Below are 27,077 nucleotides of genomic sequence, written 5' to 3'. Positions count from 1 at the left end.
ATGGATATTACATATTTCCACTGACATTGACATACGCATTTCAAATAATGATAATAAAGAACACAAGAGTCTAGTTTTTGTAACAAACATAAATAATAAAAGCCCACTGCGAGTCATACAAACGTCAAAATAACCTACTACTAGGGGGGGCACAAAAAAATATGACAATATATTGCAAACTACTAATTTAATTCCTGTTACCTTGCATTGCTCCTCATGAGGCTGCAGTCTTCTGCACTTTGTGTGTATGCCACCAGCCCCGCTTCCACCCACGAGACAAAGAGACTGTATGACTGACAAAAGGGCTCACTCCGTTCATGCCGCGCCAATGTGCTGAAACCAATGCACAGATTGAACCTCTTCCTGCCTGTTTGGAGGGAAACAGACACGCATGCACATGGCAATATATTGTGTTTTTATTTACAAGAAATCTTGTCACCGTTTAATCTCACGAGATCTTGTGACAGCCCTAGTCGAAAGTGCTACAAGTGTAAAAATAATTACACAATTAATAAAATCGTCTACCTCTGATAACAATAGCTCTCGCAAAACGCATCTAGATGCTGGTGGCTAAATGTTAGCAGTTACATATTTTTTCTGGAAATTTGGATGGGATTCTGATTTCAAATCTTAAACCTCCGCCACAATATTTCCAAAACATTCTGTAAGGGGAGGAGAACATATGCTATTTTTTTCCCCTGAAACAATGCTGTTTAGCGAGTTCCTGATTAGTAGTAATCCGGGGTTCAGCACCTGAGAGGGTAGCACTAGGCTCTGGGTCCCGCCAGGCTGCTAAAACCTCTTTAAACCCTGCAGATTATGCTTTTGGCTTGGCCATTCTTCTGTAGCTTGGTCTGACTTGTAGAGATAAATCTGTTGAGTTTACAACTGACCCGATGTGATAAGTAACAGTGAAGCCAATGCATAGCTGAAGGTCACCCTCCTTGTTGTTTTGACTGTCCTGAAGAGGTTAAGAGGGGGAGGGTGGGGCTCTCCTGCAGGTTTTAATAGCATTTGAGATTAGGAGAGGTAATCTTTTTGAAGGAAGGTGGGACCAAGAAAATTGGGTCAGAGTTTGGTTGCCGTTGCAGAGAGGGAAGGAGGATGTACAATGCTACACTCGCCATGCTGTCGGTACCTGTAAGCATGGGATTCTCCTCTCTTTTGAAGACGCTGGAAAGACAGAAGATGTCTGTAGACTCCATGAAGAGACCCTTGATGATGGCGGCCCTCAATGGCCTCTATGTGGCCCGAATGCCCGTCCCGGAGTCTCCTTCGGAGGATGGTGCCAAGGCTGCCATTGATGAGCGGGTAAGACGACTGCAGCAATGCATGCACAAAGTGTAATTGGAATGCTACAGGTTCAAAACATTGCCTGTAGTTTGTTGTTCAGAAGAAGTAAAACCAATATTATCGCCAGTAATGTTATTAATGTTGGTAAATGAGAAACCACGATAATAAACATGTCAAATGAGTACTTCTCTGTTTAATAGGCACTGAACTCTGTAAATACTGTTGAGACACCGCTTTACAATGAGGGTTTTTAAATGGCTCAAAATACTGTAAACTTTCAACAAGAAGTGTGGGCTCACTATTTGACAAGTGGATTGTCATTCCTCATATAAAGTTTATCAAGTTATTATTAACTAAGTTATACATCATAAGTAAACCATTTGTAGGGATATTGTCACTGTAAAGTGCTACGAAAGTGGATTTGAATATTTTCTCATCCACCAGTTTCACTGCTCCATTGTTCATTGTTCAGCTAACATTCTTGTGTTGTAGAATAATAAAAAATAATACAATTATGATAATATATATTACAATATATAAATATATAGTTTATTTTAAAAATACAAGTAAAAAAAATGCTGTAAAAAATAAATATATATATACACTTTTGTCAATATTGAAAATAACTAAAAAAAAATCTAAATAAAAATAATATAAAAGAACTAAATAAAATAAAATTCAACAGTTTAAATATTATTTTTAAATAATAATAGTAGTAGCATATTTTGCATTTTTAAAAACTCCTCAAAATGCAAGTTTAGATAAACAGTTTAAATATTATTTTAAAATAATATTAGCATTTCCCCCCAGGAAAAAAAACATTGTGTGCAAGTCTTGTGTTTTATCTATGCAACTGCCAAACTGGATTATGTGGAAATGTTATAATACCAATACAGTATAACATGATACAAATATGATGATATTAAATATATAATAAAATCCAATAAGCCAACATTTCTTAGTTTTTAACATATACAAGATATGAAGACATGTTTGGTTGTTTCATGTCCCAAAGAAGTAAGTCAACTTCAACAAAAGTTATTGTGCTCTATTGCGGAAAAACAGACTTGTACTGGAGTGTTTTCAGAAGATAGTCATGTCAAATGAATGCTGCCTATGCGTTCGCTATTGAGAGGAGGAGGTGTAACACCAGGCCCTTTGTCCACGCCGTTGCTAAGCTAACGAGGACAAGCCCTAAGTGGGCCGTGGAACGTGTGGCATGGCGGTGCTTTATCGCCTGCGGGTCTGCTGGAATGTTAAGAATGCGACCCGGCCTCAGAGATGGACAGCAGAGAGGGAAAGGTGTGGATTATTTATGCTTTTCATTCTGTAGTGATGAGAATTTCACACTTATTTGTTTTTTTGTTTTTAATCATGTGTTGATGATGGGAATTAAAACACCCTCGTCCTCCTCCTCCTTTCTTCTTTCAGTGTAAGACATTGGAGCTCAAACTGGAAGAGGAGAGGGTCTTCACCGAGTACGAGCAGGTACCCAAAAAGAGGGCGGACAGTGCTCTGACCACGGCGACCCTCCCGGAAAACGCGGAGCGCAATCGTTTCCGTGACGTGGTCCCGTACGAGGAGAACCGAGTGGAACTTGTGCCCAACAAGGAGAACAACACGGGTTACATCAACGCCTCGCATATCAAGGTGGGCGTACCTGCGCCTTTTAGGTTCATATGTGCCATGTTGATCTGAATGGAAGATTTTTTTTCCCATAGAAAAAAAGACAAGTCTTATATTCAGGGGCTGGACATTTAGAGGTGCAACTTCCCCGAGAGAGTCAGAGCTTTTCTTCTTGTCACTTACACACACAGCAGTGACCAATACAGGGTCTTGAAAAAATACAGTATCAAGATACTTTAATACTTGCGGTATGTACATATAAAGAAGATAATGTCTCCTATAATCATGACCCTATGGAATATAATATGCTGCTTTCCACTGTACAATGGAGGCAGGGAGGCCTTTCATTAATAGTGCACACCTGCCAACATGTATGAATTTGTGGTACTCAGTGTGCAACTTGTATGCTTCACTGCTCTACATTTTGTTGCATTTCGCTGGTTTTAGTTTCGAGTTCACTACAGATAAATAAATACATACTATCAATTTCTCAATAGTATTTGAAATCGGGGGGTGTGAAAACATTTCTGTCCTCCAGTGGGGGCATGACAGAAGATCATTGAGAACCATTGCCATAAGGAGACAGGTCCTATCCGTAAGGAGACTGGGGGGGCATCGAAGAAAGGGAAAGTGGAAACTGTGGGCTGTGATACTGCAGCATCCAGAGCCACCAGACATTAACATGCCTTTATTTTGTTCATTTCTGACTGTATTGTCAAATATTCTGATACAAGTAGTACCTTGTCGTACCTGCTTTTGGAAAAGCATCATTAGTGAGTCGAGCTGTGGAAACTTCAGTTCTGACTGAAGTCTATTGATGTTAGTGTCTCGTGTAACGGCCACATCACACAGCAGACATGAAGGGCAAAGGCTTAACAAGACACACTCATTCTTCTTCTTCCCTTTATTGTGGTCACCTCTGGGCAAAGAAAAGCAGGAAGGATAAAAGGCAGGCCTTTAAGCTCAAAGAGCTGGCTGGAATTCAGCAGGAATGTTCTCCAAACCCTCTTAAGTCGATCTGAGCTAGCCCCCCTCCACCACACACACACACACACACACACACACACACACACACACACACACATCCTCTGTTCCTTCTCACTTGCATCATGCATGAGTTGGGCGTCGTGCATGCAAGTTGAGTGTGATCGCCGCCTGTCACAGCGTAACCCTCTTACGGCACAGCCATCGCCTGTCATGTAAATTAGCTGCCACAGAAAAACAACAGCCTTGTTTATTCCCCATCCATGTCTTCATAGTGTTTGCAGTCATGAGGTACTTTGTGGAAATCAGCTGGGTTTTATATAATCATGCTGGGTCTATTCCAGCACACATTAGGCAAGAGTGCACACTTTGGATGGAGCCTTATGGTTTTTTTATGTAATATAACACAAAACTGGCCACAACACTGTCTGCTGCATCTTGTATGTTGTTGCAACACTTGGCCCCAATGCAAGCGGACAATAACGAAAGAAAATATGGAAATAAATGATTGTAACTGCACCTTTATTTATTTGGACAACTAACATTGAATATGTTTTGCTTAGCTAGTGTGTTCCTCTCTGCAGAGTTCAGTGGAAAGGTGGTTTTTGAATATCCATCCATCCATTTTCTATACCGCTTCTCCTCATTAGGGTCGCGGGGGCATGCTGGAGCCACATCACACAGAGCCTATCCCAGCTGACTTCACACCCTGGACTGGTCGCCAGCCAATTGCAGGGCACATATAGACAAACAATCATTCACACTCACACCTATGGACAATTTAGAGTCACCAATTAACCTCACCCGCATGTTTTTGGAGTGTGGGAGGAAGCCGGAGTACCCGGAGAAAACCCACGCACACACGGGGAGAACATGCAAACTCCACACAGGAATGCCCAAGGGAGAATCGAACCCAGGCCTTCCCGAGCTCCAGGCTGTTACTGTGTTGGCCAACGTGCTAACCACTAGACCACCGTGCGGTTTTTGAATAATCACACTAAATTTTTGGTGCTGTTTTTCTGCCAAATAATCTGGTGTGAAGAATTTTGTTTTGAAAAGCATTTTGTTTATTTTCGTAGTCCAAGTTGTGTTGGGGGAAAAATGCCGGCTAGTTCGGTAGAGAATATTAGCTTAGCCTTGGAGCACCCTGAGTACGGTGGCCTTTAAGGGTCACAATATTTGGTATCATATGTAATTCATTGTGTATTTTTGAGTTAGTGTAAGGCAACAGACCACCTGATTTATTTGGTTAATTATGTGTGACATTGTAATGTCATTTTCCTAAAGTATATGTTTTGTAGTATTTCAGAAAGGATTTCATTTATTTGTAATAAACAAATTGTTAGATATTAGATTATTAGGTGCATTGTTAGATGACGCACATTATTCAAGTGTGTAGGTGTACCTAATGAAGTGTCCTTTAAGTGTAAGATTCTAAATGGGCTCCATACTGCCCTCCGGTGGTAGTTTGGCCGCATTACTGGCAACATTTATAGTTCTGCTTTAAAAATTGTAGCTTATCTGAATTTTAAATTTGGTTTGGCAAGGAGCGTATTTTGACATGTTTCATGTTTTTTTTTTTGTCCTCAGGTGACCATCAGAGGCGAGGAGTGGCACTACATTGCCACCCAGGGCCCGTTAGCCAACACCTGTGCCGACTTCTGGCAGATGGTCTGGGAGCAGGGGGTCAGCGTCATCGCCATGGTTACGGCTGAGGAGGTATACACGCACACACACACACACATGTTGATTGCTGATGGTGTCTGCCATGGCTTTAACTGACTCCCCATCCAGGAGGGAGGCAGGGCCAAGAGCCACCGCTACTGGCCCAAACTGGGCTCCAAGCACAACTCAGCCACTCACGGCAAGTTCAAGGTGACCACTAAGTTCCGCACCGACTCGGGCTGCTACGCCACCACAGGGTTAAAGGTCAAACACCTGCTCTCGGGTCAGGAGAGGACCGTGTGGCACCTACAGTACACCGACTGGCCTGAGCAAGGTTGCCCCGAATACGTCCAGGGGTTTCTCTGTGAGTCACGTCCTCCACTTTGTTAAATCAACCATACTATTTCTTGTTATTATTTCAACTTGTCCTTGCAGCCTACCTTGAGGAGATCCAATCTGTGAGGAGACACACTAACTCCATGTTGGACACCTCCAAGAGCCTTAACCCCCCTGTGGTGGTGCACTGTAGCGCAGGGGTGGGTCGAACAGGTGTGGTCATCCTCACTGAGCTCATGATCAGCTGCCTGGAGCACAACGAGGTCAGTGGAGCACCTCCATACTTGGAAAAAAAATTCAAATAAACTTGCCTGTGTTGTCTCATAGTGCGTGTGGACAAAGGTATCGGGGCACATAGCCATTCCAGCAGCAGGCAGTATTTAGTTTATCTGGAACAGTTCCATTTTCCTTGAACTTCATATTTTCGATATGAAGTTTAGCTAGGGAATAAAAAAAAATCATAGGAATTAATTGTAATTATTTTTGTTTTATTGTATTTTTTTTTTTTTTTACTTTAGCAAAATATTAAATACAATTTAATTTTAAAAAATTATATATACACACACATTGTTACTTTTTGTTAATCAATTGCACATAAAGACACAGATAAATATGAATACTTTTCCTATTTCAGGCTAGTATCCCTTATAAAAGGGGAAGAGAAATTGATTTTTTTTTTAAACAATATAAAGGCTATTTATGTAAAGTGTGCAGGTGTGCCTAATGAAGTGAGCGTTTCAGCCAAATAGGAGCAGAAGGGCGGGCTACGCTGCCCTCCTGTGGTAGTTTGGCAAAATTACATTTGAATTATTTGTACTTTAAAAATTGTAGAGATTTAAAAAAAAAAAAATTCTAAAAAGTCCATTGAAATTGCTTAAAATATATTTGTTGTAACCACGTTCCTTATTATAGACTAACTTTTCATTTTTCAGATTTTTGTTCAATTGTTGTTAATTTGTGTAAATTGCCATCATAGTGCTGTTAATTCCTGTTCTATGCTTTTAAACTATGACAAATCCTGGACTTTTGTTGAATTTGTTAAGTTACTTTTTGAAACTTATGTTAAAATTATTATTGTTATTTTATTTATTATTGTGTTTTAAAATATATATATATATATATATATATATATATATATATATATATATATATATATATATATATATATATATATATATATATATATATATATATATATAGTGTATTTAGGTGTTCTATGCTCTTAGCCGTGTTAAACTCTGTTGGAGGATGTCCAGTGGAATACAACATGGTCATCTACAACCATGCATTTCTATTCATTCTGTTTGGTTTGGTTTGCCCTCCTCTCCTCTCCTCTCCTCTCCTCTCCTCTCCTGTCCTCTCCTGTCCTCTCCTGTCCTGTCCTCTCCAGCCCGTGGAGGTCCCCACCATGTTGTCAGGTCTGAGGCAGCAGAGGATGCTGATGGTCCAGACCATCTCACAGTACAAGTTTGTGTACCAGGTCCTCATTCAGTTCCTGAAGAACTCCCGGCTCATTTGACTCGTGAGGACAATTCAGTCGGTCTGTGGTGTCATGTTGGCGGAGAGTTTCATTCATTGAAAGTTGGCGGTAGTTGTTACAATCCATAATTGCCAATGCAAAATATCCTAAAACTAAAGTCAAACAGGAAATTCAAAAATATTCTGAAAATGTATGAAATATATATATATGCCTAATCATCTTCCCCACTCATGTTGTCATTTAAAACACATTTCAACAAAATTTACTCCATTTTCTGAGATCAGATTGCAAAAGTAGTCCATAGAATTTGCCTGATGGACTTGACTGTTAAGTGTTGCGTCTCCTTGTAAATACTGTGTCATTGTGCCTTACTGATATCTCAACAAGAAGACATCCACGTGCCTATCCTTGTCTTAAAATATGTTTTTTTTTAACCTCCAAAGATAAAATCTTGAAATCAGTATTTATTACTTTTATTGGTCTTGTTGGGAGAGCAACGCATCAAATGGTCTACCTTCCTCTCAGGTAAGAGAATGCTGATGTTTCGGTTTGGTTTTTGAAGGAAAAAAACAAAACAGTCTGTTTATAAAATTGTACTCGGAGCAGTGATATTTTCTCAATGTTCCTTTTGTACATACGCTAATGGACACGTGTGACAAGACTTTTTATATCTTTCCTGACTTGGTACTCCAAAATACCGCAACCTGTTCAACTGTGCATGCATTTTTCAAATATTTCTATTGTATATACAAACATATATATATATATATATATATATATATATATATAAATATAACTATATTCTGAGATAAATAGAGGCTTCCTGCACTCTTTGCATCCAAGTGTTTTATTGCACTTCTATGTCACGCGGCATTCCACTGTTTGTTCATATTTAATCCCCTTTTTTGGCAAAGCTCACCCTTTTCAAAAAAGATGTGTACATATGTTTTGTATATGTGTTTCCATTGCATTCCCCTTACTTAAACATGTACTTGCTTATCATGCAATAAAGCCTTATTTTCTTTAAGAGTGGCCAAAAGCTCTGTTGGTTATTAATGCAGTGTTTATGTGCAGTGGGGAATTCCTCTCCACTTGTGCTAACAGTGAAGAGCTGTGAGTACAAACATGGGGCGCTTTTTAAGAGGCTCCCTGGTGGCCAAGCTTCCCTCCTGACTTCACTGGTAGGTCAATAAACACACACACACACAGGACATGGAACACATTAAGTGTCTCTCTGCTCTGAACAATGTTCATGTCATTGCTGATTCAAGCAATGAAAAGCGTGGATTTGGGGCATTTTCCGTTTTTTTTTTTTTTTTTTTTTTTTTCATTTCATTCCAAACGTATAAAAGCTTAAGATTAAATATTCAAAAAAAAAAAAAAAATCTCCACACTTTTAAAAACTTTTTATCCAGTTTTATCCCCCCCCCCCCCCCCCATTAAAAAAAAAGAAAAATAGAAGAAAATTCCAGACAACAAAAAACCTGCCAAATTTGTGCCTTTTTTGTTTTTATTTTTATATTTTATTTATTGCTGTTGTTCCATGAAAACAAAAAAAAAAGAAATTCCAGAAACATAAAAAATCCCCGCAAACCTTGAATATTTTAAGATACGTGTTTTGAAAAACAATTATTTGAAAATGTGGTTCGGGCTAAAGTTGTTGAAAAGATATGATATCGTGAATAAAATATTCCGATATTACATTTTTATTATGTTTTTTTTTTGTATTTTTATGGTTTTGGGCTGTTTTGGGACCTAAGGGTTAAAAGTCTAACTTAATTTTCAAGGGGCCTTAAGCGTTAAAACAACAAAAAGAGCATCACGGTGTAAATGCACACCTTCCTACATGGAAATGACAAAACAGCTTGAACAAAACAAAAAAAAAAACAGTATCTTAAATCCGTCATTGGCTTCCGTTCTTTCGGTATCCCAGCAGTAGAAAGTGCCATTGGAAGCAATAAAACACAGTCTGTTGCTTGTCACTGTTGTGCCATCTCTTTGTGCAGCTCTTTCAGATAGTGGTGATCTTTGCCATGGGCGACTTCCATGATGGCTATCGCCTGTCAACACACAATTTCATTGAAAACGTGATTCTAAATAATACAAAATGACTGCTTAATGTACCTTCTTCAGGGCACTCAAGCCCATAGAGCGCCTATCCAGTCCCATGTAGAGTCTGGCCAGCTTCAGGTACATGGACGACACGTTCAGAGAGTAGGCCGGATACAAGTGGCTGCATGGGTGTTTTTTCATGGCATGTTATTTCATAAACAATGTTGCTTTAGCAACTTTCATTTTCAGTTGTGTCAAAAACTGCATTTTTCAAGGTGATAATATCCGCTTTGGATTGAAACTGTCAGAAAACTTTAATAATATGTGTATTATTATGGTTGCAGATTGTGGTGGATGGTGTGTCTAGATCAGGTGTCACCGCTGGGGGGCGCCAGAGGGCTTCAAGGGTGGTATAGTTAGTAGCTGCATGACAAACCACCACAGAGTCTGTTTCCAGTTATTTCCTGCACTCTAGTCCCTGCAATAGCTACCTGTGTGGAAAATCACTTTTTTTTATGTCGTCTAAAATGATCAAAAATATCTAAAAATGACCAATTAATGGATGGATAGATCATGAATTTTAGTCCAAAGGGAATTATTTTTGTTTTCTTTAAAAAACAAGACAAAACAAGACAAAAAGTCTGTCTAGCCCTTTTTTCCTGCATTCTGCATTCTTTTATTATGTCTTCCTGACATGTAAAAATATTTAAACTATTACTTTAAAAAAAGAACATTTGCATTAATTGTTCAATACATTTTGCCAGGGATATTTTCCCAAAAAGTAAAAAAATAATAATAATAATAATAATAAAATTTTAATTCGACAAAATTATTTAAAAAAAAAAAAGGTTGATGTCGCTTGACTCATTACCACAACCATGTAGGGTAGTAAGGTAACCCCAACATGAGGAACTGCATCATCTTTCACATACAGGATTTGCATATACTGGTGTACCTAATGTAATGTCCTCTGTGCTTGACAGTTACCTGAACGGTATGAGGAGCTTCTCGCCGTATCTCACGGCTCCCTCTATGTCTGACATGTATATGCACACACCCATGGCCTGGTACATCATGTGGAGCATGTAGACGTTGGAGTCGTCAAACACTGCCCCCATCTCCTCCAGGCTCTGCTGGCACATCTCCAGCAGCTCACTAGGGGGTGCCACTGAGTCAAGGGCAACTAAGCAGAACATCAGTCCTGGATGGAAGATAATGACCTTCTTTTGAATCAAAGGATATTCTTTACGTGTTTGAGGGCTCGAAACTCCCGGATGGTCTTCCTGGCGTAGCGCACCATGGCACTGACCGCCTCGGCCTCGATGGGCTCGCTCTGCTTACGCACTTTCAGCTTCACCTTGTCCTTCAGGAAACGCGTCAATGACGCATTTGCAACATGTATGCTTTGTGACACTGTGCTGCACTCACTTTAGACCTGCTCTTACACTCCTGGCAGTCACAGGTGAAGTAGTAAGACTCTCTCAGCCGGTTGTTGCGGTCGTCAGTGGGGTAGAGCAGGTCTATGTAGCTGATCAGGACCTGCACGTGTAAATAAACAGTGTTTGTCAGCCATGCTGCTCTCCTAGCACAGGTTTAAAGATAGCACACACAAGCATGCGGTAACACAAATTAAATCCATGGACATATTTCTGATTGTCTGCCAGGCACCTATTAAACCAAAGTTTAAAGTTTAGGGCCGAAAATAACCGCCCGCCAGTCTACAGTGGAACCTCTGAGGTCAAACACAACCCAGATTTTTCCCACAGGAAATAACAGAAATAGGAATTATTTGTTCCAGGGTCAAACTGTGGCCATCGCTAACCTTCAATACCTGTACAAGCAAATTTTAATCACCATTCAAGTGTAAAAATAAGTGTGTCACTGTTAATTTAATAAGCAAAAAGTATTTTTAAAAAGTTTTTTCCTATTTTCTCAAAATTAATTATTCTATTACAATTTTATATGTTTACAATTATTCCATTAAAGTGCAGCATTGCGGAAACATTCTTAAACATTCATTAAAAAGAGGTTAACCACGATTAGAATAAAGACATTTTAAAACATTTCATTTCGGTTTATTTTTTTTGCAGCAATGTGAAGTTTTCATTTGTATTTTTATTCAATAACGTAATTAATTAAATAAAAAAGTAAAAAAAAAAAAAAACACTCTAATAACTAAAATTAAGTTTTATTGAAAAGTGTTTTATTAAGATATTTTAAATGTTTTTTTTTTTTTTACCAAAAATGTAGTTTTTAATGTTTGTTTATTTTAATTACTCTAATTAATAAATATAGAATTCATTAAAATATAATTTATAGACTGTTGTATTTGTATTTTTAAATATGTAATTTAACTAACAATCTTGTTTTTAAAAATGAATCTAAAAATATCCGTTTTATGCCAAAAGCTGAAATTCCAAATAGACTCCACTGCGTGTCTTTTCCCAGCGCAATGATTCCGTGACGTGTGGAATATCTAGAAAGATGAGCCAACCCCCTCTAAAGGCAGCTGTCACTTTTCCTCACTTCATCTCCAGGCTTCATGTCCTTCACCGCTCGAACCTCAGCCCGCGTCCTGTCATAAGTGACTATGACACTGGGGAGACAGCTGTGGTTTATTAGCGCCACGCTGCAAAGACACAAACACTTCATTAGGTACACCTGCACAAAGAGATCCAACGCAACAACAACTGCTGCCAAGCGTCCGCCTTCACGGCTAAAGAAGCATCAGTTTTGTTGTATAAATCACAAGACACCGAAATCAAACATGGTATGGTCCCTTTGTATTACGTCATCCTTAGTGAAGCAGGAAGTAGCGTGCAAGCTAACAAACAAGAGACAAACAAACAAGTACATGGCGCTCTACGACTCTTTCATTTTTTTAACTGTTCTTTTTTGGTGTTCAAGTCACAATAGAACCATTTTCCTCACCCCAGAATCAAAAATGGTACGGTTCCTTTGTCTTACTCCTTGAAACAGGAAGTAGAATGCAAGCTAACATACGATGACAAACCTTCTTAGTTTGTTGTTTGATTTGCAATACCGTCGTCCCTCGCTACATCGCGTTTCCAATTTATCGTGGTTTTTCAAAAAGTGTGACGTTGTGTGCGCCTTTAAGAGGCGGGCCTGGGAAAGGACATGTGTGACGTCAGCTAGCTACTGTAGAGTTGCTGAGTGTTAGCATGGTTAGCAGTGAGAGCGCCAGACCGCCAGTGACGGGCGTGAGAACAACACGTGCTTTCATCATGTTAGAAAACTCCTCAGCGACGCCAGAAAACGTCGCTAGATTCGCCGCTAGTCGCTTTTGAGAAAACATGTCGCCAGATCGAGCCACAAAATGGCCAGGTTGGCAACCCTGACACAAACACATACTGCTGCACCCTGCTGGTGTGGAGCGACTTCTGCTCACACGTGTGGTCAGAAGCAGCTGCTCAGCTTTCAAAACACAGCAAGCAGCTCAGATGTCCAGAGTATTTTGAGAGGGCGTGCAGTGTTACATCATCGTGGGTTGTGAATATGAAAATAAGCTTCCTACTCCGGGTAGACTGCGGTGCCCATGTGGGACAGTTCCTCGTCCTCTATGGTGAAGCCGTTACAGGACACCTGTACACAAACAGGATTCATGCACAAGATTCATGTATAACGTCACACTTTTCTCAACGCTACAGGTGTGTTACCTGCGAGAAGAGCGAGAGCAGCTCTTTGGAGTCGGGAAAGTCCAAATGTTTGGAGTAAAAATGATGCAGCCCGGCTATGTCTGCCTGGTTGTTCTCTCTCTTCTCATTGTCTATGTCCTCTACGTCTATTAACAGGGACACAGAGGCCAAGTTTCAGTGCGTCTGGACGCTTCGCAGGTATTAATAGATGGGCTTCTTCTGGTGGTTGAGACAGGAACACATTATCACCACGTCATTGAGGGAACCCAATGCCCAATGACCTACATTCATCACAGCCTCATGAACAAGATGGCTAGTATTGCAAAAGAAGACAAACATAAGTTCACTCCACCTGCACATAATCTAACGGAGCATGAGAGCTGGTCCCAAATGATACTCTTGTGGTTGTTGCATCCACATGAGCAAGCCTTTGGCGACGGAGGCAAGGAAGAAACTCCCTCGACACACAAGAAATACATCCCATAAATTAACACCTACTAAATGCAGAGGTTCCCCTAGTGGCCAGGCGTGTGCTCTACAACAACAAATAACCGCCAGGGGCTCTAAGTAATACTGTACTGGGTCAAAAAGCAGCTGTGGCTGTAGGCAACGTTCAGATGTAGCTTTGATGAACTCCACGAGATGGCATTAGCTGTATTTGAAGTCTCATGAGTGGTCTTTATCTCTTGATGTGATTATCTCCAAACCTTATTGACAATAATACACAGTCGTCCCTTGTTTCTCGCCGTTTGTTCCAGACCCGAGCGCATTCAATTCATCGCCGCAATATAGGATTCATTGTTAATAAAGGGAATATTTTTGGAGTTAGAGCATGAAAAACTTGTTTATGACTTTTTAATGGCGGGTCTTAACATTATTGGAGCCCTGTAGACATGAAATAACACCCCTATAGTCACTATTACGCTCCTATTTTTCACTGTTTACACCAGATTGCACAGCTGTTATGCTATGCAAATTTATTTCTTCTAAAATCAAGAAAGGATTTCAAATGGAGTGGAGAAGAAAGACAAAGTTAGAGTCCACAAACTTACCACTTCCGCACGGAATGGGAGGATAAGCTTTTTTTTCACTCTGCATCCATGGCTGGCTACATCGAGTGCAGGGTGGGGTAATGTAATAAAGATGGACGTCTCATCCCTGTGACATTACTGCTGCTTAGGCCTGTTGACATCTGTTATTGTTTTGTTAACAAGCCCTTTAAATATGACGTTTATGGGCAAAAAAACATATTTGGGCTTGAAAATGTGACTAACCTCCAACACTATTGCACGATTCGGCATCATAGGTCGAAGAAGGACATTTACGGACACTTGTGGCATGCGTGTGCAGGTTCATAGCATAGCGACTCACGAGACTGCATTTCTCCAATCTGTAAAATCTTCTCAGACTGACATCGTTCTTTCTGTGTTTTCTGCAAGGAAACCAGACGTGATGAGCAGAAACGTGGCGCTCGGTGCACCAAAATCTCAACGTGGGCTCCCAACCTTCTTGTCGAGAATTCGAGCCACCAGACGGGACGTCTCTGACGGGCACCACTTCTCCCCGAATGCCACCATGGCAGAGCATTCCAGCTTGTGCATGGCCCAGTCCCCCTTCTACAGTAACACAAATGGTCATATTACACACTAGGCTACCACAAAATGTACAATTTCAGTGTAAATATGTGTAAAGACTGGCAGAGCACACCACAAAGACTGCATCTCCAGCCTTTGCGGTGAGCGCTACCATAATAAAAGCCCTACTGCTTGGCATGTATGGCCCTACCAGCTGCAGCAATTTACAGCGTGGTGGAATGCGACCACACAATGTGTTAATCTTATACTACTCTCACCTTTTTACTCACCATAGCGTGCAGTTTGACCTCATACATTGACTTCTATTTATCTCTGATTCAGCTCGTCAAACGATGACACATACTTATGCTTCACTCCTATTATTTACATCATTATTTTCATATTAAAATTGGATCTTGCAGTAGTATTTGTGTGAACAGCTGGAGGGTAAGTAACAAATAACAAGCTGGAGCATAAAATAAATAAATAAAATAGATATACAGTATGGTACAATAGGAATACAAATAAAAGAGTGAAAACAATATTTCAAGATGGGATAAAAACAAGGTGCACGTAGAGTTATATATAATTATAGTAATACAGTGTACATAAATCATAAAATGGGCGTGTCATGAAACACGTGACCCAGTGTAAATGAAAACACGATGATATAATCATACCTGACATTTGACATTGCAGTAGTAGGCTTTCTTGCACTTCCCACATCTTGCGAGGTTCTCCTTCCTGCAAATGGTGTCACATTGTATGTTTTCTTTTATATGTGGCGCACGCAGCGCATGGAAATGCTCTTTGTATCTCACAGTGTCTTCTTGTGGCTCTCGTGTGCGTCTTCTAACACAGTGGTCCCCAACCCTCGGGCCGCGGGTCATTTGGTACCGGGCCGCACAGAAAGAAAAATAATTTCCATTATTTCATTTTTTGTGTGTGTTTTATTTTGAGAAGTGGCCGGATTCTCTGTTACATCCGTCTCACTTGACGCATGTCCATTGTGCGTGTGCTAACTTTATCTCATGCCGCCCAGATAGACTACTACTGTATTTTTACCATTTTTCTTTCACCTCATATTTGGTGTCAAATGCTGATACTATGTGGGAATGCATAAAGGTAAGTTTTGATGGCTTATTGAGTGCTAATGTGCACATTCGTCTCAAGTGAATTCATGCTAGCGCACTCACTACCTTTACCACTCACGTCAAACAGCCATGTAATAATCTCTCTGGAAAAACTTGGCTGGAACTTGAACTGGTGGATGATGGGTCGGCATTCATTTGGTGCTTTTAATTTCATGTTAGTCATGTCTTAGTTTTACACAATACATAATAAATAAGATAAATTAGATGGCTATAATGTGCGAAACCCCCCCTCCTCAAAAATGTAAAAATAGGTTGGGGACCACTGTTCTAACATGCTCCTCCATGACTGTCTGACTAGCGGAAGCAGTTGCTGGAGACTCACCCCTCGCCATTACTCGTAACTGATAGCAACGGATGGCTTTAAAACATTCTGCGGTATTAATAGAGCTGACCTTACACGGGGCCAGCTGTCTGGCCCGAAACAGTAAAGAAGTCCAAAAGTGTCCTCGCTGCACCAGTGTGACATGCTAGAGAGTGCTAATCTCTCCAAGTTTGAATGTAGAGAACGTGAGCTGATATTAAATCCTGGTTCGTTCCTGGCCACTGATTGGCTGCCAGCGCTCTTCCTGTTCTTTCTCCTTTGCATCTGTGCTTACCTCACCTGTCATCACATTTTTCTTCCTGTGTCTAATATTATGATTTATGTGTCTACTACACAACAACCTTTCTGTAATATAATAATAATAATTTATAATAATAATAATAATAGACATTTGTACCTCTTGAAGCAGAATTCACAGAATCCTCCTTTCTCTTTGGCAGACAGCACATAGGAGTAGGCCGGGCTGGAGAAGAGCAGCTCCCCGACCTTAAAGGCTCTAGTTACTCGGAGACCTCGCCCTTTGCCGGGGCTGTCAAATCTCTCAATCCCGTCGATCTTGCCTGTCATGCTGCCTGCCTCCCCCTGGTAGGTCTTCCTCCGGAATGAATGAGGAGGACCTGGATGGGCGGAACCTCCCCCTCCTAGTAGGGAACCACCCTGTTTTAGAACCCCAAATGTCCCCTGAAGTAATTTAAACTCTATTCAGGAAGAAAAAAGCTAGTGTGGTAGGTTTACAGTGACATTTTGGTGGCTTGGTAACGCAAAAATACTTTAAAAACACGAGTTAACTGCATATTCATTTTCTGTGAGTCTTTTATATTTATGAGCTCGACTTGGATCAAAGTAGTGAAACAGCGCCTCCTTGCTTGTAATGGCTGAGAAGCGAATTACATCCGCGTAGTCGCAAATGGAGTTTGTAGTTGTTTAGTTGGACTACAGCACCCGTGTTTCTGCTATTTTGACACCATCATGAAGATAATTTATGTACTAAGTATATTAGAAACAGTTCTCAGTATGATGCAGTGGGTTTTTACATTTAGCATAATAAATAATACAGTAAATACACAGAAATATGTTGTTAAATTACATACATACATCTCTGACAGTGTCCATCTAAACGTTCTTATGCATAACGTTTGCTCTTGTTTTGGATCTCACTGCATGTACCTAATTAATTGGCGTGCGTAGCAACAGTTTATTAATGTATGTCTGGGCAACTGAGGCCATCTAGTGGTGAAGAAAATTACAACCAAACCCCTCTGACAATAAACAATATAGAGCAATAATTAAAGTAAAATAAAACAACAAAAAATTGCAATACAAATACAATACCAATAATAATAAAACAATTTAGTTTAGGGCCCTATACCATTCCCTTAAAAAATATTATTTGAATGATATAGTGGAGTTTTCTGCTCATGTTTAGAAAATGTAGAAACTAAAAATCAACTCAAGTTAGCTTAGCAGCTTTGGCGGGAAAAATGTTTCTTTATTTTTATCAAGCAGCTTTAACTCCCTGGAGTCTTCCGGCACCTCATACTTTGAAAACCCCTTATATTGAGTAGTGTGGGGAATATAATAAAATTATATCATGTATACTGTCACCAATAAACAATCAAAAAATATACAAATAATATGGCATGAAAAACAACATAAAAAATAAACAAAAATATATTTTTGTAAGAGAAACCTGACAGAACTCAGAGAAGCAATGGCAGAGAGAGCCCTCATGTGGAGACGTGTTGTAAGTACACCTTAAAATGACATACTTGCCCAGTACTCGATTAGCTTAAAAATAACACATATGTAATATAAATTATAGATCCAAATAATATTTAAATTGCGTTGTTTCTTCTGAGAGGGAGACATATTTACATGTTTATAGATATTTACATATACAAAGCGAGCTAGCTAAAGTAAAACAGGCAAACATAATGCATCCAGGTATGTGTGTGGCCTTATTGTGCACACAAACACGACTGTGAAGATTTGGCCCTCATGTATCTGAAGCCTTTATCCAACCTTGCCCCAGTTTTCTCCCCCGATTTATTTATAATTCCATTTCCCAACTCTTTCAATTGAAAGATGTGTTCCTCCTCATTTTTTAATAATGTCCAAGCAAGGCAGTCATGTCCCGCCGGCAGATTATTCCGTCGTCTTTGGCGTCTCGTCTTGATTACATCAGAGGAACCTGATTTGATTTGGAAGAAACCCCCTTGTTCTGCCAGCGGATCTCTTTAGACCTTTCCTGGCGTGCTGAGTTCTTGCTTTGTCAGAGAGGATGATCTTGATGAATATGATCTGAGAGAGAGGGAGGGAGGATTAGGTGAAGGGATTATAATTTCCAATGATGACAAATAATAAGAAACAATAAATCCTAAAGTAGATTTAGTTCTCAAGGAAAACCTGTTATGGAAAACAGACTAAGAGACAGGGCAGAGATATTAAACAGATACAGTCAAGGCCTGACCTGCTTCCACACAAGTCGCCATCATAACTACACTTACTATGACGTCCATTCAATAAAATCAATGAACTGTAATTTATCATGTAAAATATTTACCTCCACTGGCCACAACATTAGGCACACCACCATAATCTAATGCAGCCTTTTAAAATGGCTAATTAAAGCATTCTTCCATTGCAAATATATCATTTTTTGCAGACACTACAATAGAGGCATTCACTTCAGAACATTTAACACGTGCTCTGCAGTCAATTACTTAAAAGGGCTTTCAGTTGGACTCCGTCGCCAGCCAAGTTTGTGCAGTACAACACACCTGCCTCCTGCTGACAAACAGTGATGTTGTCATGAGCCCAGCTAGTAACAGTAAAGGGAAAATCATCATTCTTTCAGCATTCACTGACATGTGCATTTGTGATGAATGAACGGCCACTTTATTTTCATGGGTGTTAGCAGCAGACGGCTAACACCTGGAGCTAGCTAGCCAACAGCTAGCTTCTCATTTATTTCAACCCTCGCAGAGCAAAATAAAGAGTTCAAATTCAACAGAATGGGAGTTACAGTACCTCACTTGTGTTGGTTGGAAACTGGACAACAGTTGCGGCAGATTGGGAGTATACTATAATTTGTTGTGTTTGTCCAGCTACAACGAGCACTAGAGACGTGCGAGTCATGAACGAGTCTTTGAAAACTCACGAGTGTTTTACTCAGTCGGGACTCACGGGTACTCGTCTCCGAACTTGTTCACTTACAGTACTCACCCCTGTGACCGCCATCCATCTATGACGCTTATTCTCACTGGGGTTTCAAAAGGAAACATGTCAGGGCGGGAAAAGTCGGAGTGCCTGTGATTGGTGACTCGAGTACTCGATTCAAAACTTCTTTTGTGACAGCCGTAAAAGTAGTCCAGTTGTGAAATCACTAACTTGCGCTACCTTAACTACGTTCCACTCCAAAATCGGCAGGGGGCGCACCGAGCTAAAAATGTACAAAGTAGTGTAAAGCTACAGCAGCATTGCATCTCCCAGTTTCCTTGCAGAGCAGTTGAGCTAAGATAACATGATCTGTTTCATAAACTAATAATAAAAATATAGTGTCTAAACAAGTCATGTTGCCTGTACATTAAAGCTTTGCGTTTAGGCTCACGTCAAAGTCAGATTACATTGCCTACTTGGATAGCACTGGATATTGCTTATTTTTATAAATGATCCATAGAGTGGCATCGTAAGTGCGCTGTTTTTACACCTCTCAAAGACGCGGTGTGTATAATTTACAGGCATACTGTTGATGGATACACGGGGCATTGTCACATTGGGAAGCTCATAAAGCAGCAGCTGCTAATGCCTCTATGCCGGGGAGGTCGCGGACGAGGCTTGTGTGTGAAATCCAGCGTGGTTAAAGACCTCTGCCGCTCTCAGCCTTGCGGTTGTACTGAACCAGGCCCTCATCACTTCGTATTCATGACCTTGTCATCACACGCCGTTGGCGGTGTGCTGCACTAACTAGGGGGTCACCGGCGGGGCACGGCTCCGGAGATGGATGCTTGTTGCGTGTTTGTGTACGGCGGTCATTTTGTCCCGATATTCCTTTGAGCTGAGGCCAGGCGATGTACACTAAATCCACTTTCTTACAGATGAGCCCCCTCTGACTGGACCGAGACATTTTCATCCCGTCGTGTCCCTTATCAGCCTCAAGTCTAGCCCCCGTGTCTCCCCTCCCAGCTGATGGATGGAAGGGGGCGGGGGTTGGTTTGACGCCTGCCGGCCTGCACGCTTGCGTCTTAGCTCGGTGGGCTTTTCAGGCGCGGAGCCTCATCTCGCTCTGTTTATCCATGTGTCTTTGCTTTGGCTCGCGCCCTGCGTGGCAGGCCACCGTTGGGCCGAGCGGGGTCCGCTGGCCTGTGTTCCCCCGCCTAAGCTGTGCTTTCACTGCAAGGCTTAGCGCCTCAGCCCTCGCCCGCTTTATGAGCAGACAGCTGGGCTAATCTGCTGCCCTTGCCTTGTCTCCTTCGGTCCTGTCTGATTGCGTCTTTGGACTCCTTTGGTTCTGTGATTGATGGCTGGCTCCTGCTCTGGTGCCTCAGATTGTTGGAACTGCATTGAAATTGAAAATCAGACGAGAAAGTAAGGCGAACAATGCCAAAATGCAGGAATACTGGAAAAGTCATTCTTTATTTGCTGTATTTGCTTGTAACACGCCAACATGGGCCAACAGGTCGAACAGTCAAACCTCGGTTTTCGTTGCTGCAATTTTTGTATGATTTGGTTTTTGTCTACATTTTTTGCAAAAATTTTATTAATTTTGTTTTCATACAGTCTGTTTTTGTCTGATATTGCACGTAACAAACTCGTCCATTTGCACTTTACTGTGTCCTAAACAAAGCACCCTACGTGTTTCTGGCTCATTATTGGAGCATTTTTCATTGCGACTGCTAAGTCATTGATTCTCAACTGGTGAGTCGGGACCCAAAAGTGGGTCGTGAAGCTGTTTGTGTATGTCTGGCCAGAAATATATATTTACATAGCGATCAGATGTCTGTGAATGCACCTCGAATCCTTGTCTCCGCTATTTGCTTGCTACAGCACAACAGGTTCCGTGCCTTGTTTAGGGGTGACTTTGTCCGGCTCAAGCGGGTGGAGGAGGAAATTGAGTGAGGCTTTAACGTCCGACACACAGCTGCAGATATCCGGAGGAGAACAGCGCCATACAGAGAGGACAGCGTCTCACCGCTGCAGCTCGCGTTGTGTTGCAAACAGGACATTTAAATATAAGATTATTGGAGAAGTTTGAGTTGAAAAAATTCCGCAATTTGGGTTGTGCGCTTATTATCGAGCAGTGATGGCGGGTCCCGGCAGACGTGGAAAAAACAGCTGTAATTTTACGAGAATAAAGTCAAAATCTTAAAAGAAAATAGTTGTATCGTAGCGAGAAAAAAGTCACAGTTTTAGAGTTGAAATATTGAAGAAAAAATGTTTTTTTTATTGTAACACTATAAGAAACAAACAGACCAAAATAGTTTTTTTTTGTAAAATTAGGTTGGGGAAGTTAGTTAGTTAGATTAAAAAAAAGATCTTGTTAGAGTCCACATTTTTTCTCCTATTATTTTGACTTTATTCTTGTAAAATTACTGCTGATTTTTCCACTTTTGCTGTTGTTTTTGTTTTTAGTGTTTTCATTAAATTATGTTTTGAGAAAGTGCCGCTGGCCGTAAATGGCCCCCGGGCCACACTTTGGACACACCTGCCCTCCATGAAATGGCAGCAATACTAAATCACGTTGGGAGCATGTGGGAGGTGAAGTCATGGCGCTGTCGTCCAAAGAGGCGCCATCAGCTTTTACCTCATCATTTCCCTTCTTACGCGGCATTGGCTGCCTTCCACAGCGTCTCCATCTCAACCTGCATTCTTTCCGTCTTCCATTTGCATCCATTTCAACATCCGTCCTGCATCCCTCGTTGCCCTCCTGCCTCCTCCTGCCCTCCCTCCTTCTCCTTCTTCAGCTAAACTTAGACGTGACAACAGTTGCAGGGTGACACCAAAGTCTAAATAAGACCAGAACAATAGTTTACTCCCCCCCTCCTATCTCCTCTATAGCCCTCATTATAGACCACCATTGTTCTCTCCATCCACTGCTGCTCTTTCAGGGAGTTTGTTAGCTATGCTAATGATTGCCGGGCCTGCGCGGGTTTATCGAGTGGGGATTTGATGCTCTTTAAACGGGCACTTCTGGAAAGCACGGTCAATCATACATGCGGCCTTTTTAGCCAGTCAAATGTCACCGGAGTGTGGCACGTGCCCCCCACCCCCCCGCCCTCCAAAAACCCAAAACGTATCTCCCTTTTCCCTCCCTCGCATTTCCTCGTGTGTGTCAGCATGTTTTGGAGACCTTGCGGGAAAGAAAAGCGCCAAGTAAGACAAGATGCGACGAGTTCAGTCAGTCAGTGAGACATTCAATCAGTCAGTAGGTCTGAAAATAGCCTGGCTCCTTTGAGCTGTCGTCCAAGAGGAATTCTCTTTCTCCTTGGTGTATTAATAGCGCCTGTGCATTGTTTCCTACAACAGCACTCCCGCAATCAAAGGAAGTCGGCCTGCCAAGTATACAAATATTTTCCTTTGTCCCTATGTTTAGATGGCGCATAAGAGTCCGTTCCGTGTGTGCACGTGTCGACGTGCTCGAGGATGAATGTCAGCTTGTTTATTTGTGTGCGTAACTATATCTACGCTGATACATCCTCTGTTTAGTTTTTTGGTGTATGCGCCTGTGTAACAACGTGACCTTTTTATTTGAGAGGTTGGGCGCAGACAGGTTGTCGATGTGCTGCTATGCTGTTTGATAGAGGACACGCTAATTTCATGAACAATCTGTTTATGTAGGGGTTTTTTGCTGCATATTTCATCCTTTCCCAGGGCCAGGAACCGTATTTGGTTACTTAAAGGGGAGTTCGAAATAAGCATGTGATGATTTGGATTTTTGGGTTTCTGTTTTGATCATATTGATATTTTGTGCTAGATATGCTAAGAAGTGACATTTCAAGAAGAAACGGCATCTCTGCTTTGTGATGTACTGTCTTATTAGTGTCAACTGCACTCCCTTTTGTCCTTTTTTTCCCATTTTTGCTGGTGTTGTTTTTTTTTCAAAATGTTCCAAATATTCCAACTTTCTTCTTAAATAATATTTGTAAATTTTCTTCTCGTAATGTTATTTAGTCTCATAATATTTTGACTTTATTTCCACAAAATCATAACTTTTACTCCAGTGTAATTTTTCAAAAATGACAACTTTATTTTGTTGTTTTCTCATTAAATTACAACTTAAAAAAAAACAAACAAGATTTTTCTTTAATATTTCAAATCTATGCTACTAAAATGACACTATTTTTCCTCATCATATTATAAGTTCATTCTTGTCAAACTGTGACTTTTTTTCCTGTTAGAATATGACTTTTTTCTCTTAATATTTTGACTTTATTCTCGTAAAGTTACAGCTGTTTTTACCATGTCTGCTGTTGTTTTTTTGTTTTTTTTTCTAACTATTTCAACTTTTTTCTTGTCAATTTTCTTCTCATAATTATGACTTTATTCCCATAATATTTCGACTTGGAGAATTGTCCAAAAATTACAACTTTATTCGTTGTTTGTTTCTCCTAATATTATGACTTAAAACAAATAACATCTTTTTTCTTTCATATTTCAATTTTATGCTCCAAAAATGACGCTTTTTTTCCTCACAATATTACAACATTATTCATGTAAAATTGCAACTTTTCTCATTTAATATTTTGACTTTATTCTCACATATCAGGTCTGGAACCAATTAACCATGATAAACAAGGAATACTGTAAAGTGGTTAGCTTCTTTTTACACTTGTATGGCTGTAAAGTACATGAAAAATGAGTGTAAGCAGCGGTGCTCAATTATTTTCTGTTATAACCCCTCTAGGGGACGTACATTTTTTCACGCACCCTGCTTGAAATACTATTGGGGACCTTTCTTCATTGATCTGTACAAACCACTGTATGAGTTGCTGGCGCCAGCATAAGTAAGGACACTAACAAACCTGGCAACCTTGAAGAAATGTTGTGAGCGGTCCCCACTTCTGGAAAGCGCTGGTGTAAGATGCAGCAAAGTGCCTTTGTCATTAAACGTGGATGTTTTGTTGTGTTATTGTCAAAACTAACAACGGTTAACTTCTTTTTCCACTTGCGTGACACTCAAGAACATTATATCGTTGATGGCGACATTCCCAGTAGACTTCCAGCTTTTATAATGACCACAGTTTGACTCAGATGTGTCTGACTACTTCATAAACGCCTTTGACGAGAGCGAACGTTTCTAGTTGGCCGTCCGATAAGGCAATTAGCTCTATTTGAATGGAAATCATTAGGCGTTAATGCTCTCTGTGGACCAATATTTTCTTCTTAATTGTCAGTGTCAGCCAAAACCGTGTGCCAAATTAGATGTCACAAGCTCACGTTTAATGTTTTTCAAATGTGTCAGAGCCTTGACCTTGCGTCCTCTGGCTCTGCCTTAAAGTCTCCCTAAATTGGGATTCATAGACCTTGACACTGTATGATAGTCTCTCTCTCACACACACACACACACACACGTGCAAGTATACATCGGGGGTTTGTTGTCTACCTGCAGAGTACTTTATGCACTCACATACGCCTACGGGCATACAGATTAGTCATACGACACACACACACACACAAGCTCACACACAGTTTGACTGTAAGTGAAGCAGGTTCAGGTGCCCTGTGGCCAAGCGGTGGCGTGGAGGCATCATCGGTCACTTGGAGTCTGTGCCCGTGACTCACCAAGGGCACAAAGGAATTAGTGCGATCCTCCACGATGTGACAGCTTGCTCTGGCTAAATGGTGTAATAATCTACCCCTCCTCTCGCAAACGTACCAACAGTGAACACACACACACACACACTCGCCTCCCTTTTTCGCCCTCCCCATACCAACTGGCACCGATAACATTGTCTTAAGCTATAAAAAAAGATTTCTCTGCCCCTTCCCCTCCCTCCCTTCCATCTCCCTCCATTGCGGTAATTATTGAATTAATGCAGATGGAGAGAGACATCTGCATGTTAAAGTGTTGGCCTCTCTCTTATGCACAGCAGATGTTCCCCTGTCATTTACTCAAATTATGCTGCATGGATACACGAAGGGAGCGAGAGAGCGAGAGGGAGAGAGACAGAAAGTTACTCGCCAAGGCGACATTGTCTCACAGTCGGCAGCGTCGAAATTCATGATGCATCTGTCCTAGTGAGCAAACACGCTTGTCTTCATTCGAGATGCTTCTTGTTTCATCCGTGTTCCTTTGCAAACCACGCCGTTTAGGAGGTATTTTTTTGGCCTCCTTTTCAGGTGGACTAACCAACCAAAGTACTTCCTCAAAGGTCAACAAAGCTTCCGAAGTATTCGGTGGGGAAAAATGGCCTCAAAAGTCACACAAAAATGTCTGCAGATCTTGCGAGAGCAAGCACGGGGATTAACTGCCCGCTTAGCTTTTTCTTTGGCTTTATTTGCATTCTTAACTCATTCAATCCCAGGCTTTTATCAAAAGACAACCCCTTCCATTTTAGACGATTTTGGCTGATCTTGGCACACATAAAGTTGTGTTCTATGGCTGTACTCTATAAACATGGAACCTACCGAGAGAAAATCTTTCATGAGAAAAAAAAGCTTGTTTCTACCTTTTTCCGTTCTTTAGTAATCAGCAGTAGAACGTTGGTAAGTTTCAGGAAAATATCAGTTCCCTACTAGAAAAGGGAAAAAAGAACAAAGACACAAATATTTTTGGCTTATGTGACAGCTGAAATATCTGAACAACGATACCAACATAAACAACACAAAAAGGGTTGTTTGACATCCAAGTAACAATTTATTTACAAATATAACACCATTAACTATTTACAATTTTCACATTTGGAACTGAACTATGTGTGTGCATGTGCGTGCACATGCGTGTATGCGTGTATGCGTATTTTTTCAAAACGTGGTACGCAATGTAAAAGCTGCCTTTATGCAAGGGCTTCCTCCTGCCGTCACGTCAGGTTCTCCTTCCTCTCGTGATCCACTTCTGCCTCCTACTGGTCGTTTTTATGGCATTAAAATTGTTTTCAAGGCTAATCCATCGGTGAGGAGTTGCATCAGCACCTCCTTTAGCCTCACATGCAAAAAAAAAGTGGGTAAAAGACGTACAAATACGTTGTTGAGATCTGGCGTTCGGGTTTATATAAACGTATAACTACGTCTTTGGTACTGAATGAGTTAAATTTCATTGCAGCTTGCATCATACCTGCGTATGTAATTGTTAATGTAGTTGACCTCCGACTGAAAGCTTAACCCAGTGTCGCGGGTCAGGACGAGGGACAATGTCCTCTTAAAGATTATCTGTTGATTATTTGTAGCCAGTTTGAGACACGGAGGGAGTCCATGTACAAGTGCATCCCTGACCTTCTCCTTGGGATTATGTTTCCCAGGTTGGTTTGGCCTCGGATCTCCGGATTACGTTTGATAAAAACATTCTTGTATTATATTTTCTGTGCTTATTTTATTAATACTAGGGGACGGGTCCCCTCTAAAAGCTCAGTCCCTCTGCCTGCTTTGAGGTAATCTTCTTCCACTTGAGCTTTTAAAATGTTTCAGGAAGGTAATACTTTTTTTACTCCTTCATTTTACTTTTCCCTGAATAACATTCAAAGTAATTGTTTATAAATTACAAATAAATACGGGCAAACCGTGCCGTTTGTATACACCAGGGGTGTCCAAACTTTTTGTCCGGCGAGGACCACATAGTGAAAAATGAAAGGATGCAAGGAGCACTTTGACATTTTGTAAAGTAACAGTAGCTATGTAGCAATGATAGCAAGTTATACTACAGTATATAGTTCAAGAAAAAACTGCATCTCAGCTTTGTACTACAGGTGAAAAATACTATTATTATTATCAACTTTGGTA

General features: G+C 40.7%; 2 protein-coding genes across 5 annotated transcripts in view; one reads left to right on the top strand and one right to left on the bottom strand.

Annotated features, from left to right (window-relative positions):
• LOC129172143 (tyrosine-protein phosphatase non-receptor type 14-like) overlaps positions 1-8,411 on the top strand; it is a 55,605-nt gene extending 47,194 nt beyond the window's left edge. For both annotated transcript variants that reach the window (XM_054761590.1, XM_054761589.1), the window contains 6 exons: positions 1,171-1,311; positions 2,725-2,943; positions 5,494-5,622; positions 5,698-5,932; positions 6,004-6,167; positions 7,295-8,411. In XM_054761590.1, the coding sequence (XP_054617565.1) occupies positions 1,171-1,311; positions 2,725-2,943; positions 5,494-5,622; positions 5,698-5,932; positions 6,004-6,167; positions 7,295-7,423 (1,017 nt within the window). In that variant the 3' untranslated portion in view covers positions 7,424-8,411. The remainder of the gene's footprint in view (positions 1-1,170; positions 1,312-2,724; positions 2,944-5,493; positions 5,623-5,697; positions 5,933-6,003; positions 6,168-7,294) is intronic.
• A 499-nt stretch (positions 8,412-8,910) lies between these two features.
• Positions 8,911-16,732, bottom strand: LOC129172213 (N-lysine methyltransferase SMYD2-like). Of its 3 annotated transcripts, none has more exons than XM_054761742.1 (12): positions 16,540-16,732; positions 15,347-15,410; positions 14,598-14,708; positions 14,464-14,524; positions 13,114-13,238; positions 12,972-13,039; positions 11,963-12,065; positions 10,865-10,975; positions 10,679-10,799; positions 10,424-10,598; positions 9,509-9,617; positions 8,911-9,444 (listed from the first exon to the last, which is right to left on the bottom strand). In XM_054761742.1, exons 1-12 carry the CDS (start codon positions 16,707-16,709, stop codon positions 9,364-9,366), a joined length of 1,299 nt encoding a protein of 432 aa, XP_054617717.1. In that variant the 5' UTR covers positions 16,710-16,732; the 3' UTR covers positions 8,911-9,363. The 3 variants fall into 3 exon arrangements, with proteins under 3 accessions (XP_054617717.1, XP_054617718.1, XP_054617719.1); XM_054761743.1 differs by lacking the exon at positions 16,540-16,732 and adding an exon at positions 16,213-16,297; XM_054761744.1 differs by lacking the exon at positions 16,540-16,732 and adding an exon at positions 15,488-16,121.
• Positions 16,733-27,077: the final 10,345 nt, after the last annotated feature.

The sequence above is a fragment of the Dunckerocampus dactyliophorus genome, chromosome 19, assembly GCF_027744805.1.
Source record: "Dunckerocampus dactyliophorus isolate RoL2022-P2 chromosome 19, RoL_Ddac_1.1, whole genome shotgun sequence".
In the NCBI taxonomy this organism is placed as follows: Eukaryota; Metazoa; Chordata; class Actinopteri; order Syngnathiformes; family Syngnathidae; genus Dunckerocampus; species Dunckerocampus dactyliophorus.
This window is presented reverse-complemented; position numbering and strand designations above follow the sequence as displayed.

What these genes read in the sequence shown, in the direction of transcription:
- LOC129172213 (XM_054761742.1), bottom strand. Translation starts at nt 16,709, where the DNA reads ATGACAGGCAAGATCGACGGGATTGAGAGATTTGACAGCCCCGGCAAA. An exon ending in TGTGAATTCTGCTTCAAGAG is followed by an intron (nt 15,411 to 16,539) that starts GTACAAATGTCT and finishes CACCATTTGCAG; the next exon opens with GAAGGAGAACCTCGCAAGAT. An exon ending in AGTGTAAGAGCAGGTCTAAA is followed by an intron (nt 10,800 to 10,864) that starts GTGAGTGCAGCA and finishes CGTTTCCTGAAG; the next exon opens with GACAAGGTGAAGCTGAAAGT.